Source organism: Manacus vitellinus, unplaced genomic scaffold, assembly GCF_001715985.3.
Source record: "Manacus vitellinus isolate BGI_N305 unplaced genomic scaffold, ASM171598v3 scaffold_14_pilon, whole genome shotgun sequence".
In the NCBI taxonomy this organism is placed as follows: domain Eukaryota; kingdom Metazoa; phylum Chordata; class Aves; order Passeriformes; family Pipridae; genus Manacus; species Manacus vitellinus.
The window spans coordinates 7996117-8010663 of NW_021939063.1; the positions used below are offsets into that span (position 1 = coordinate 7996117).

The 14547-nt window shown below is 41.5% G+C and overlaps 1 protein-coding gene across 1 annotated transcript in view; it reads right to left on the reverse strand.

The window, feature by feature from the left end:
* Positions 1-14547, reverse strand: part of PTPRG (protein tyrosine phosphatase receptor type G) — a 374823-nt gene that overhangs the window by 295396 nt on the left and 64880 nt on the right. Inside the window, 1 exon segment of the mRNA XM_029958316.1 lies at positions 14193-14297. Within this exon segment, the coding sequence (XP_029814176.1) occupies positions 14193-14297 (105 nt within the window).

Consider the following 14547-nt stretch of genomic DNA (forward strand, 5'->3'; position numbering starts at 1 on the left):
AAGAGAAATAGTCATCTTCCCTACCCAAGTGCCTCAGGCGTTCTCTCCATCACACCAAACAAGGAGGCGCAACATCTCCCATCAAAACTTTGCTGGATTTACTGCAGGTACAAGACATTCTTCTGTGCTCTTTCAGTCATGAGGCAACTAAGAGTTTCATTACAATAATATAGCAAATTCTTGCCACAATTAGCTTTATTTGCTCTTAATTCTTGTTACCAAAAGGCACACTAGATACCAAAATACATGACTGGTCTAAAATAAAAGATTAACATTTACTGACTGAATAATTTTCTCACTGACAGTGAAACAAATGCAAGCTACATGAAGTTAAACAATAATGACTCTTCTGTAAAACTTCTAATAATAAATATTGGTGCTGTTAATTGCTCTTAATTCCAGCTTAGTTTTAAGTTGTGGTATGGGCAGTTGTAGTATTTTCACCACAAATGCATCACACTCAGACATGCTCTGTTTCCTGTTAATGTTGTCTCTGGCAGAGCTGGGGGCACACACAGACTGGAGGCATCTGCTCCACACTGAACAGGGCACTGCTCCTCCGATCAGGCAGCCAGTGCACAGGGGGGCTGCTGAGACAGAAAAAACACATTTCAATCTCATGGTGCCTCTCATCCCCTTTCAGCTCTACTGAGGATGCTGGAATGCCCTTGCCTTTGCCTGTCGCAAACGTCAGGAACACAAGGCTGCTCTCAGATTTTCATACCGGTAACAAAATGTTTGGAAGCAGAGGAGAGACTACTGATGCCTTTTTCCTTTCTTCTTCTCATCATGAGCAGGACTAGACACAGGCTAGTCCCAGCTCTACACAGTAATTTAAAATCAATATAATCACAGTGAGCTTTGTCACCTCTGCTTCAGCTGAGTAGGTTTTTCATTCGGGTCCCTTGCCATTTTTCTCCCTGAAAATAAGTTCTTCAGTTTCTAGTCTGCCTTGAAATGAAATAAAGCCATTCTTGGCTTCAACACAGCACGTGAGCAGTCTCAAGACATGCAAGACAGAGCAAATTTCCATCATCTGCACATCGCTACAAACACAATGATTTCTATTAAATATTTAGGACTCAAATATTTATATCCAGTCAATTACATTGAGCATTACTTATCCTCCAGGGAATTCTTGCTCTCCCTCAGTGCAGAAGAGAGGACCAAAGTGCATTTCCTATACTTACTAACAACACAGTAACACCTAAGGCTATCAAGAAATTCTTCCCATTAGATACAAAGACCTTGGAAGCAAACATACAAACCTAGCACAAAAAAAAAAATAGAAAGATCTTGCTGTGAGCCAACATAAACAAATGTTCATCTCTGCCCCAAGAAGCTTACAGTGTTCCTAACTCCAGGAGATAGGAAAATGAGCAGGATGGGGGTGGGCACAAAAGAAAAGGTGAACGACGTAGGAGACCTTTTCCACAGCTGTACCTTCACTCTGGAATACAGGCAATTGGCAGGTCTGCCGGGCTACAGAGTAATGCCCCAGAAAAGGAACAGTCATTAGTACCAGAAGATCCCACCACCAGACCATTGCTGTAGGTCCTAGCGGGAGGATTTACAGCTAGAATTTTGTACTGAGGAAATCACCAGCTAGACTTTGTTAATCGTGTTATCATGCTCCGTAATTCATACATCTCTCCTACAGCAAAACCTTTTTATTACAGAATTTCAAAAACCAATACTTGAATTTTAAACTTTAATATGAACTTACATTTTAAAACATTAAATTATCCAGCGAAGCGGACGTGAATGTGAAAAAAGGCCATTTCCTCCATCATTTCATTAAATTTGAAAGTACTTATTTATTTTAATAAGTTGAGATGTCCATATGCCAGGAAATTAACATCAAAGAATGTTAAATATGCCCAGTATCACTTAAAAGCCTATGGAGCATTATGCATTTTCAAAAATAGCATAACTCAGCAAAACTACTTTCCCAGCAGTTACTTTTTATTACAGTTTCCAACAGTACTTTGGGGACAAAAGCTGAAAATGTTTACCCTACTCTGCACTCCCATTTACACCGAAATCATAAGATGCAAGACTGAATGATGTTTGCAACACCACAACACCTTCCCTAATTTAAGGTCTTCTGCTAATGCCAAACAGATGGTTGTTCACCACGCTCTCCTCCCAGGGTTTCTGTGCAGACCTCCTTCACTGGCACTTACGATCAAAGACTGTGGATGGCCTCAAATGGAAAGGTTGGACTTGGACTGTTTCCTATGAACAGTTATACTTCACTTAGCACAACAGGACAGAACTGTGACTAATATTTTGATCACTTGAACCACCCAGACATTCTCCAGCCTTAAGAACCCATCTGCTGAAATTGCAGGGAGCAGAACTTAACTGGCACATGCTCTGAAAAGCTACCCGTGAGAGCTTGCCATCTTGAGTAAGGGCCCACAATGGATTAGCCTACTTTCCTAAGCAAACAGGCTTATGCATTTGAGCTTTCTAATGCATCTGGGCTACCAGCTCCTCTTCCCTTCCCTGCTACTTTCAAACGTGCTGGCTAACTCTGACCAAGTCTGAGAGAAGTGGGTGACCCTACAGAGCCACCAGTTTTGTGATGCACAAGCAACAACACATGGAACAGTGGCAGGGAGCACAACTGGAGGCCATGAAATGACCTCAAGGCTTCTTAGACACTGGAGACTTTTTACAGGAACATGAAGCACTTAGCTGCTCATAGAACTGCACCATTCTGGTGTTTTAACAGCAGAGAAAGGGAAGATCTCAGTACCTTCTCCAGCTCATAGTCTTCACCTCATTACACCCTGCTCCAACTATTGCTGCATTTATCACTGAGCAACCTCTCAGATGACTTGCACAAATTTAAAGTAGAGGTAACTTTACTGTGTTTGCACTGAGAGTAATTAAGTCCTGCAGACATCTGGGGAGCCCTTGTGCAATAGGGTAACTGAACTACATACACTGAGCCCTTCTTTACAAAAGTCACATCCAATTCTCTGCAAACTTATCTTCACAAACCCCCTTCCTCAGAGATCAGCATATGTTAATAGTGTATCATGCAGATAAGTGTCTCAATTTCAAGTCTCTAGCAACAGAAACATAAATTAAAAACATGATCCGAAGTGCCACAGAAGCTTCCAAGTTGGAATCTATCTGAAAAGTTCACGTCACCTCTGGTTAGGAGCAGACTAGCATCTGGCATGTAAAATGGCTTTTCATACCCCAAGGGGCCAGAAAGCTCCGGCAGCAGCCTGAGCTCAGCAGCCTGAGACACACCACCACACCTCAGGAGCAAAATACAGCATGTAAAACTGAACATGAAGTGATCCAAACTCTCCATGACTTCACTGCTGCATTACCTCAGGGTAAATCTTATTTCTGTACTTGGGAAATACAATCACACAAACACAAAGCAAATCACATAATATTCAATTCTTCATTCTGAGCACATCCACTTAGCAATTTGTTCATACAGGAGCTTGACACGTGGGATGGATCCCAGTGCTCAAGGATCAGATGATGTGAAATACAGCAAAAGAGCCCTGGGAGGTTCCAACCCACCACAGCACAAAAGCAAATGTTCAGTATTTAAGGGGCCTTTGTCACTTCAGCTCTAGCTGTGAGTGTATTATGGGGAGTTGGAAGGACATATTTGTTTCACTATTCCAATAAGGAAAGCAACAGAAATGATGGTCCACATGCCAATACTCATCATCTTCAGGCATTCAATTGTGTGGACATTTCCTCTTTTGTTCGTTTCTGAGGAAATTTATACACCAAGACGGTTGAGAAAAATCTCATAAGAGAGTGAGAAATAAAGAACCCCATGTGGAACAGCTCCTCCTGAGCTTTCTGGCAGCTGGACAACTTAGATGTTGGCCTGAATGCTTTAATTTATTTCAAGGTAAAAAAAGCAGCACGGGCCAGTTTCAGAGGCCTCAGTTCAGCTACACTGGGGTGATCTGAGACACAGCACCCAGCCTCCCTGTGCCCTCCCAGTCTGTACAGCTGTGATCACAACATGACCTCACCAGAGACATGGATCTGTGTACATGCCTGCAAGGCTGTAATCCTACAGCAGCATGGAGCCCACATACATGGAGTGAGACTGCATTCAAAGAGAGATGTAGGGGAAGAGGCTTTACTTCAGCCACGGGCAGAATAGACTGGCTTGGGATAAACTCTAAGTACTGCTTGGAAGAAAACAGGCAGGATGGAGATGGAGAAAGATAGAAGGCCTAATACTCATGCCAGCTTTCTGGTCAAGTCTTCAGTACTTTTAAAGTAGTTACACATTTCAGAGTTATCTCACTCTACTGAGGGTTCAACCACAAGGACTCCATGAGTCAGCAACACCCACCAGTCCTTACTATGGCAGCTCAAGCTGCTACCTCCGTATTTCTGCATCGAGGACAAAGGGCTTCTAATTCCTCACAAATGAAATCAGCAATCTCACTAACTGTCCTGAAAACATCAACAACCAACAGTTCCACTCACCTCACAACTGGGCAGTGTTAAGAGATGGGAGTGGGTGGGAACACAGACTTAAAAAACATTCATTCAGGGTTCAATTGAATTAAACCCACTTGCTTTCCCAGCTCTACAAAAACACAAGCTTGATACTCAGGTTCTTGGTAGTGCTCAACATTACTTTCATACCACAGAGAAACATACCTCTTCAATAAATCATTGCAGTGCCAATAGCCTTCCTCAGATAGAAAGGCTACAGAGATGACCCTTAAGAGTTCAGAGGACAGTTAGAAACATTTCCAGAAAATCGCTCAAGTGCTGTTTAAAGATGTAATTTATATGCATAGCTCTGCACTCCATTGCAGGATTTCATATTTATTTAATTTGACAGTTAAAAGTGTGCCCATCCAACTCTTTGGGCACATGCAGTCTTTAACAAAATACTGTGTAATTTAAAGCCAAATGTTCTGAGTGTTGAGTAGGAAAAGAACGTCTTCTTCCTCAAACCCAACACTGTCCCAACCCTACTGGAAAAAACTGAAAGCATCAAACCGACTTAGAGTTTCAATAAAGCACCAGCACAGGGAGAAGCTGAGTTTGCTGCTGAAGGAAGAATTAAGTTCCACAGCCTGATCACCTCCAGAAGGCCTCCTGTTACCTCAGGAGCTTCACAACAGCTGTGCTACAAGGTGGTCTCCCCCAGGAATAGGCAGTCTCCAAGGTAACCAAGGTCTCTCCAATTAGCATCTGATAAGGTGGGATGTGTGGCCAAAGAGACAGGGCACAGCACTGGGAATAGGACTGAATTTCCCACTCTGCCCTGTGCCACGTTGGGTACAGCAAAGAAGTTACCTAAACTGCCCTGTCCCTCAGGCCCCACCATGAAAACACATTTACCTCAGAGATACTGTAAGAATTAGAACTCCTTCAGCTGCTAAGCACCCACCCTGCAGTGCCAAAGGGTTTAGAGGAGACTCTAATTCCTCCCTTCCCTAATAGGCATGTGACATTTGACACAGAATAAACTCATGGCACCTCCACCCCGATGCAGACACTGCCCCCCTGGCAGCAGACAGCAGCCACCCCAGCTCTGCCTCTGCGAGGGAGCCCAGCGGGGCAGATCCGCTCCTCGGGCTGGCAGGGGCTGCTTCTTCAGGGATCATAATGATTAAAAACTGTAAGTCTTTGATGCCACATTATGCAAGACAGAGACACTTTTGGGGAAAGAGGGGAGATGGGGCAATTCCTGGGGCAGAGACACTGAAAACAAGATTATCTTCTGAACAGTGACTGGAATGACACAAAGAAGCCATCTGATGTCACAAAAATAACAGAAAAAATTCTACATCTACTGCATCAACTGCAGTACTGGTCTTGCTCAGCCATTTCATACAAAGACTCCACTTATATCCTGTAACTAGAATTCTGATTCATTCCTTGATTATTTCATGCTTGGACTATTGCAATAATGTTTGTGCCAAGCTACTTTTTTTCTTTTATCCACACACTACAAGACTATTCAGAGCTTCCCTGCTTGCTTTGTTTCTCACTGAAGTATCCTTGCTGTTCACATACTTTTTGCCTCATTGTTATTCTCCTATATGTGTTCAGTAACACATGAAATCAAGACTGGAACTTCAATGTATTATTGCAATCATTCAAGAACCTCAAGGCAACAGCAGACTCCAACATTCTGAGTATTCTCCAGTTCAAGTTCATTTGCTGAGCTTGTATCAATCACAGCTGCTACCCAAATACTCCATCTTTCTTTTGCATACTTAAAATATGGGCATTTCACATGTTTTTACATCTAAAGAACTTGAAATATTTTATTCTGTTGCTTATTTCAATGCCTAGAGATCAGCTAAATTGACAACTTTTTGCGGCACTTCAGCACACTTTCAGTTTTATGAAACAGTGCACTGCTTGTTGTAATTCCAGAGGTTTTCCACAAATGTCCCAGTGTTCACATTGAACGAAAATGCAACAAAAAGCACAGTACGTTTAAAGAAGTGAGAGGTCTCCCCTCCCCAGCTAAAGCAGCTCTTTGTGCTTCCTCATTTCAGCAGAGCTGTGCCAGAGCTGTGACTGCAGCAGCGAAAAATAAAAATACTGTGATGCACCATTGGAACAACTGTATCTGAAGCTCAGAAGATTTCATCTAGCATTTGTTGCAGTTATTTTATACTTCTGTGCTGTGCTAAGGAAAAAACTTCCTGAAAGAATGAAAGTTGAGGGAACTGGTTCTTTGCCACTCTTACATTTCAGCCTCCCAAAGCTATTCATCTGCCAATGGCCTATCTGCTCAAAAACAGTAAAGAAAAAATTCAGAGCACTCAAAAATCAGAGATTTGCTTTAATGTATTTAAACCATAAAAAACAATCAAATTCTAGCAAGAACCTTGCCCCCCAAAAAAAAAAAAAAAAAAGGGAATTTCACCATAACCTCATCCAACATTTAAAAATTCAGTCAACCCCTTCATTATAGATTGGACACCAGGATTGACCATGACAGTACGTGGAATAAAGTACTGTAAGCGTGGCACACAAGAAAAGGTGGCAAGAAGAGAGAGTAAACAATATTAATGGTATTCAATAATGAAATCTTTTCTGTGTCTAAGTAGAAACTAAATTACTATCTGAGGTTTCCTTAGCAGATTATTTAGAAACTTGCCAATACACAAACAAAGCAAATGACAAGATTCTCAATCAGAGCTGTGTTCCCCAGCAATATGGCTTAGTAAAAATGATACAGACTACTTGGACTGCTTCTGGCAAGGCTGGCTCTCCTCAGGGGACTGCTAATGTTAAATGCTCAACACAAGCGTGATTGTGAATTCCTTACTCACATTAGCTTGTGGCTAGGAAAATATATGCTGTTCTCCGGGATAGAAATGTGAAAACTCATTTCTTCCTTCTCAGAACAAAACCAAAATAAAGTATTTTGTTTTGGTGGCTTCACAAGGCAGAATAGCTAGAGAAGGATAAAAAGCATTCTCCTTGACATCCTCTGAGTAAGGGCACGTTTAGATGCAGATTCTGCAGACACAGATGTGTCTTGTGCACATCTGTAGAGTGTCTTGCTCGTGGACACGAAGACTCATGACCCAGTACCGTCAGAATACAAACAATCAAAATACACAGATGGTAGTTCCTGTTTATTTGGGAAAACACACAGCAGTCGCTTTAGCTGTGCACATTAAAAATCAGGGTTCATGCTTAGACAGTAACAGCAAATTCTCCAGCTATGGTTTTCCATGTTTCTCTTATGAGAGAGTGTAGCATTGATTTCTGGAACAACTGTTACTCTAATAAGATTGCATATGGAAACGAATGCATCGCAGCTGGTTTCAGCAGGGTTCAGTGAAGACTGCCATTCATCTCTGATGAATGCAGATAAAAATATTCAAAGCTCAGTTTACTGATCAGATATTAATGGGAATATTTTTCCTACTTCTCTCAGCTTAGTTCCTCTTTAGAAAGTCAGTTCAAAAGACTGAGTGAGGAAGGGAGCCAGAACCTGCTCCTTTTGACAGCCTGCATTTAAGGGAGATGAGTACTCTTACACAGGAACGATGACTGAGCACACAGTATGCCAGAGTTTTGGTCAATATCAAGATTAATTATTCCGAGGGACAGAAAGAGTGAAATACTGACCACGGCAAATAGCCCATTAGTTACCTCTCAGTTCAATAAGTCTTGATGCTTTCCTTACTATGTGCTGATTATTTCCTGTCCAATTCACATTAGCAGCTTATTTAATGAGGACAATCTAAGCAAAGAGAGAAATTCACACATTTACAAAGGACATCACCGAGTTACATTTCATCACAGTTAACACCATTTGCTGTTCTTTCAGGAAATAACCATTACCAATCTTTCCCATTTTAATGCCAGCAATTGCTTTTCAGGAGAACACTCAATTCTTACATTCGCTACCAGTTATATTTTAAATAATAGCATCTAAAAGGACAGCAATAACTGCCTAAGTGTTGTAGGACAAAGCATTCACACACCAATAGCGTCCACTAGCTTGACAGCGTGGCCAAAGTTCTTGTTCTTAATGGACTCTTTTCCCCACTCACAAGGTCATCTCTGCTCTTGTGAAGCCTATTTTTCTTCTATTAACTTGTCCTAATGTTCATGGTAGTTGCACAGAATCTTGAGAGAAAGGATTCAACGTTTTAGGAAAAAAAAATCAGTAAGGACACGCACAAAGCATTGTAAGTATTGCTAATAATTTCACACAGAAAATGAGACATTAAGGGTACAAAGAGAAAAGAGATGCCTTGAATATACCATAAGATTAAATGGAAAAAACAACTGTATGCATTTTCTACATAGAGTTCTCTTTACAAAGCAATACTTAGATAAACATGTAAAGAGAAGACATATACATCCTTGGCCAGTGTCTGCTTTTTTGTTCTCCGAGAAGCCCAAATGGTTTTGATTACAAGTATTTCTTGAATGAGTCAGCTCACAACGCTGAGGCTGAGCAGCAGAACAGTCATCAAGAGCACAGGGCACACCAACCCCACCAGTGTCAGCTCCTCAGCTGGGAAACTCCGGTGACAAAAGCACCATCGCCCACAACACGCTGCCCCAGGACAGTGCAGCCTCCCATTCCACACCCCTTCATCACACAGATTAATACTGGAAACAATTAGACAGCTCATCTTCCACCTGAAGACTCAAAAAGGAGTTTCCCAATTTGAGTAAGGAGCAAACTTCCCCATTGCTACTTCTGGTTTTCCACAATCTCCTGCAAGGACTGTCACATTATTTTTGCATAATAGCCTTTCAGAAAAGCAGGTATAAGTAGGCACAGGTCCTTCAGAGCTACTGTCACTTAAGGTACAAGCATTAGCATCAGCATCTCTTACTGTAATGTCCTCCTAAAGCCCTGACCCTCCAGCTACTCATTTTTTGGGCTACTGCAAGGCAAACTACGGTCTGTTCAGGTCACCAGCAAAGTGTTCTCAGCATTGACAGATGCAACACTTGACACTGAGAGGCATCCTTAAATGTCTAGCATATTATGCTCTGTGAAGAAGCATATATTACACAAGGGAGAGCTGGTCAAAAAGCCTGGATCTTGTTTCAACTGCATATTTTTGTAGGCTTTTGTTTCAAGTGTTGTTTTGGTTTTTTTGTTTAAAAACCAGCTTACATATTTACAAAAATATTTCCACAGTGATGAAAAGGCACCTGAACTGCCACCTTCTGTCACTATGATGGGTATTAGAAACATACTGAGTTGTGTGGCAATTACAAGGATGTGCCAAAAATCATTTCAAACCAGTCCGTTCAGCAGTTAGCCTAACACAAAAGGTGACTGAAAAGCAAAGGCTGCACTGAAGCACATTCAGGATCCACACCTACTTCTTGCTGTGACTGTGCTGTGCCTGTTCCACAATTCTGTTAACTGCAAGTAATGTGGCCAGTCCCAGTTTAGGAAGTCTTTGGCAAACTGTAAGACACAATCATGGAATAAATACTTTGCCAAAACATACATGAATACACATGCGCAGAGAATTCCCCCTAGAAGTGTAGTTTGAGCTTCCTGAAAAATCCTAAAAAGAACATCTAGGAGATCTCAGTTTCTGTTCGGTCTTGCAGTTCCTATTTAAAGACAAGTTAGGCTTCTGTTTTCAGTGTCTGCTTACTTCTGAATTTGGTTTAAAGAGCTGTTAGCATAGACTTAACGAAGTTTCTTCTGAAGGGCTGACTGTGTTTCCTGCTATCTTTATGACAGAACCCATTTAAAATGGGCCTTCTTTATTTAATTATCTAGGCTTTATTTTTGCAAGTTTTATCTCTGAACTAGAATAAATGTTATGGTCAGAATTGTGTCTGCAGACAACAGGGTTATTTTAGAAGGCTCAAAAATCCTTTCCTGTACAACCAGACAGTGAAATGAGAGCTCTGTGGTGCAGCCTTGTCCAGGGGACATGAGCACAGGGACCTTTAGGTAGGTAGATGCCTCGTACAAATGTTACAGATCCGAGGGTTGTTTGACTCCTGATGAATAACTGAAGTTTATCCCCTCTAAACTCTTGTGCCTGAGAGGAGCAATATGACCAGGCAGCACAGGTAATGCTATAGATCACTCCTGAAACCAGAAAAATTCCTGATCAGAGTTTAAACCAGCTTCTGGACCATTCACCCTCCACAAGAGCTCGGAGCAGCAGAAGGGCTCCCTACAGCCTGCAGAGAAATTACTCTAAAAGGACAGTATAGGACAGATATATCCTGTGGAAGATATATATTTGAGGGCTCTCTGCAGCATGGCTGTGCCCTTTTTCCACCCCCAGGCAGGAAAACCACAAGTTGCTGCTTGCTTTCAGACCTCTCCACCCCCACCTCAGGATTTATTACAGAACACTTAAGCCCAAAAATACAAAAGCTCTGCAAGCAGGGCAGGCACAGCCATAAATGCAGAGAGGCCTCTGCTGCTGTAAATCAGTTCTGCTCAATTGAAATCAATACAAAGCCATAGCTCAGCCTAACACAGGCCAGCAGAGACATGGGCACGCTGCTCAGTACTGGGGTTCAACAGACAGCTGTCCACTGACAAATGTCAGAGCTGTCCTGGCCTTGTTTACTCCCGTTGGCAAATTCCACTAGAAGAAACTCCAGAGTTACCAATGCACAGCCCAGCTTAGCCTCCTTCCCTGCCCATAATTGCTGGGGCTGGGCCAGCAGCTGTTGTACAAATAACCAGAGGGGAGCTGGCCTGACCATTTGAGGATAGGGAAGAGAAGCAGCCTACCAGATAATGTCTGTAAAAGAGCTTGGAAACCACTGACACAGGCTAATTGCTTACTGCAGAGTGAAGTTTCCCCTCTCTGTAGGCTCATTTGATGTAAACTTCCTAGTCATGTCCAAAACCCTACCCGCAGGACAAACGCTGTTAGTACATAAACTGCTTAGCCAAGCCCTGCTCAGGGTTCCTGGGAAATATTCTGGGGAATGAGGAAACAGATAACATGATCATCCTCCTCACTGTGCTCAGCTAGAAACAAACATCTGTCTGGCATCTGGGCTCTGCCACCCACCATTTATTCCCATCTTCAACCTAAATACAGAAGCTCAGCATTTTCATTACCTCTGGTCCCCTCAGTGAGCAAATATGGACAAAAGACATCAGATAAGAGAGGTTGAACTGGCTGAAAATCCCTCAAGGAGCTGGAAGGAACCAAGTGATATATAAAATGCCATGACAAAGTAGCAGCCTGTAGAAACATCCAATTTGTAATGGAGCACAGGCTTCTTTCCCCACCTAAGTGGCTCATCTTGATTTTCTCCCATTCTCAGGGAGATGGTGGCAATACTGACTCTCCTGCAGGACATATGATCAACCCTGGAAAATTCCTTTAGAAATAACCATGTCTTTCCCAACTCTCTGCTCACCTCTGCCTTTTCCCTCCTGAACACAACCCAAATTATTGCCTGCAGCTCAGCATCCACAGTCAGCATATGGTCCTGTCCCTCCTGCTCTCTGGCCCCTGTGTGGGGCTCAGCAGGCCAGAGCTGCTCCTCCTTGCAGGCAGAGACCACAGCGTGGCTCAGGAGGACACCAGATCTCCATCCCCTTCCAGGAGGGGCTTGCTCAGATGCAGTACATGTACAACCCACCCCGATGGGACACACAGTACCTGGGATGCTCACACACACCTGCATTGCACCTTTGGTGAAGACCTAGATTCTGCATTTGGAATACTTGGTCTCAAACCACATTCCCCTGGAATGGCAGTTCAAGTCACTCAGTTCCATTTCCTAAGAAAACGGGTTTATACATTTCCTAATTTATGCCTTTTAGCAGCAACAGTGACAAAACAATTCTAATTAGATAGCACTAATCAGGTCAAATGGCACAGGATTGACAGCTGCAAAGTCACTATTTGTTGTCTGAAAAAGATTGACTATTTTCCTTATAGAAGCAGGAGATTTATCAATAGACAAAAGGATGCAGGACTGCAAAAGCTAAAGCATAATTACACAGGACTACACATTTTATTTTGAGCTAGATCTAACAGGATTCATGTGTGGTAATCACTTTTTTGGAGGGTTGAACAAGTGATATTAATCATAAAGGAAGATCATTACAAAAGTAGAATTAGGAAAACTTCACCATGCATAAACTGGTGTGTGGTGAATTTGCAGCTTTTTGTTGCTTCTGTTTGTTTGGGGGTTTTGTTGTTTTTTTTTTAAATCAGGACTGGTTAAAACGAAAAAAAATCAAAAACTCAAGCAAAGAGTTTTTGACACATATGGCAACAGAATGATTTCACTAGTGTTTTACCTTTTTTAAAATATTTAACTACCTGAAGTTATTATTTCAAATACATTTTCCAGTAACAGAAACAAAATAAAGCTGCCAAGTGGTACTTAATTTATAATATTTTACACAAGACAGCAGATAGGAACAGGCCATCCATTCCAACATACACATTTTTCTTCTATCTGCTTATTTATACTCTTTATGAATTCTGGAGCTGAAAATCTTAAGAAAAGCTATTTTAGGCTGCAGTGTAGAAGTATATCTTGGGGCAATATTTGTCCATTTGATAATCTCAAAGTTTAACAAAAAACTTTGTTGTTTTTCCTACATAACTAAAATGTTTAGATTTATTTTACTTGTGTGACCTCATTTGCAAATGAGATAGCTTGTATTTTGAGATCGAATAGAGAAAATTTGTGTATATTAATGGAAAAGAACCTCTAAGCTTACCTAAAATCATTCATTTCCAATGAAATAAATGGTCTGTATAAAAGCGAGGCGTTGGCAGTTAAAAAGTAACATTTGCATATTTATCTGGTAACAGTATTCAGACTTCTTAGAAAGCAATATTTTCCCTTCAACTATAACTAGCCCTGCACAACATCCCTCTTGGAAAAGCAACAAATGTTTGAAATGTATCTCAGAGCTTCAAAAAAAGCACACACAAATTCAATATAATGCTTGAAATCTTTACAAAAAACTTTTTAGGCATCAGACATTTTCCATAGAGTAAACATAGCTATTCACACAATTTCAAGTTGAAGGGTTTTTTAACGACTTCAAATACAGAACTGGAATTTCCTTGAACAAACCAGCTGGCAAATCAAAAACATCATTCTGAAGTGCATTTTTATTTGTGGTATTTCAAAACTGTGCAGACACATTAGGTCTTCCATAAGACTTACAAGAGCAGTGGGACAAACAACAAACCAATACCCTACCTTTTCAGCACCACACATCCTGGTGTGGTGCACTGGCAGGTCTCACTGTTGTACGTGCACAGAAAAAAATAACTAAAATTTCTAGGGTGGATTGATTTTGTTTTTTTAAAACCTGAATATATATATATATATATTTATGGATGCTTACAGTCTTAACACAGTAAGCAAATGGTATGGGAATGTACTGATTGGACCAGGAGAGCAAAGAGAAGTTTGGGGGAGTATGCCTGTCCAAGGCAATGTCCAACGTTCCAGTGTTAAGAAACTAAAAGAAGACTGAGAAAAGGAGCAGAATAATAGGGCAAATCCTTCAGGTAAATGGCAGAAATGCAAGAAAGGAGAGAATGTGCACAGAGGGAGTTTGCAAGGAAGCCAGAAGAAAATACACTGTTAAAACTTCTTTAAACTATTTCTGAGCACAGCAGTAATACAAAAAGCAAGTAAACAATTTGATTTTGGAGGACTTTCATGTTTCAGTCCTCTGAAGAAGACAACTCACTCACCCGAGTACGCCCAGTAAGGATCTCCCGAAGCCTTTCGCCTCCGTATCTGCACAGAACTACCATGTCTGTTTTCATGCAGAGAGCCAACATAACCTTCAGTCAGAGCTGGGAAGAAAAGAAGCAGGAATTGTTAAAAAAGTGGTATCTACTCCCTGGAGATTACATTGTGAAACTTAATTCTTTGCTAAGCAGAGACTGCAAACTTGGTATTGCTCAAAAACATTGAACAGGCCTGTTCCTCACCAATGAAAACCCACCATCCAGAGGTGATTCATGGAAGTCAGGACTCACTAATGCCATTATTCTGGTCTGGCACGTTTCTGTGCAACTCCAATAATTTCCACAAGGAAATTCT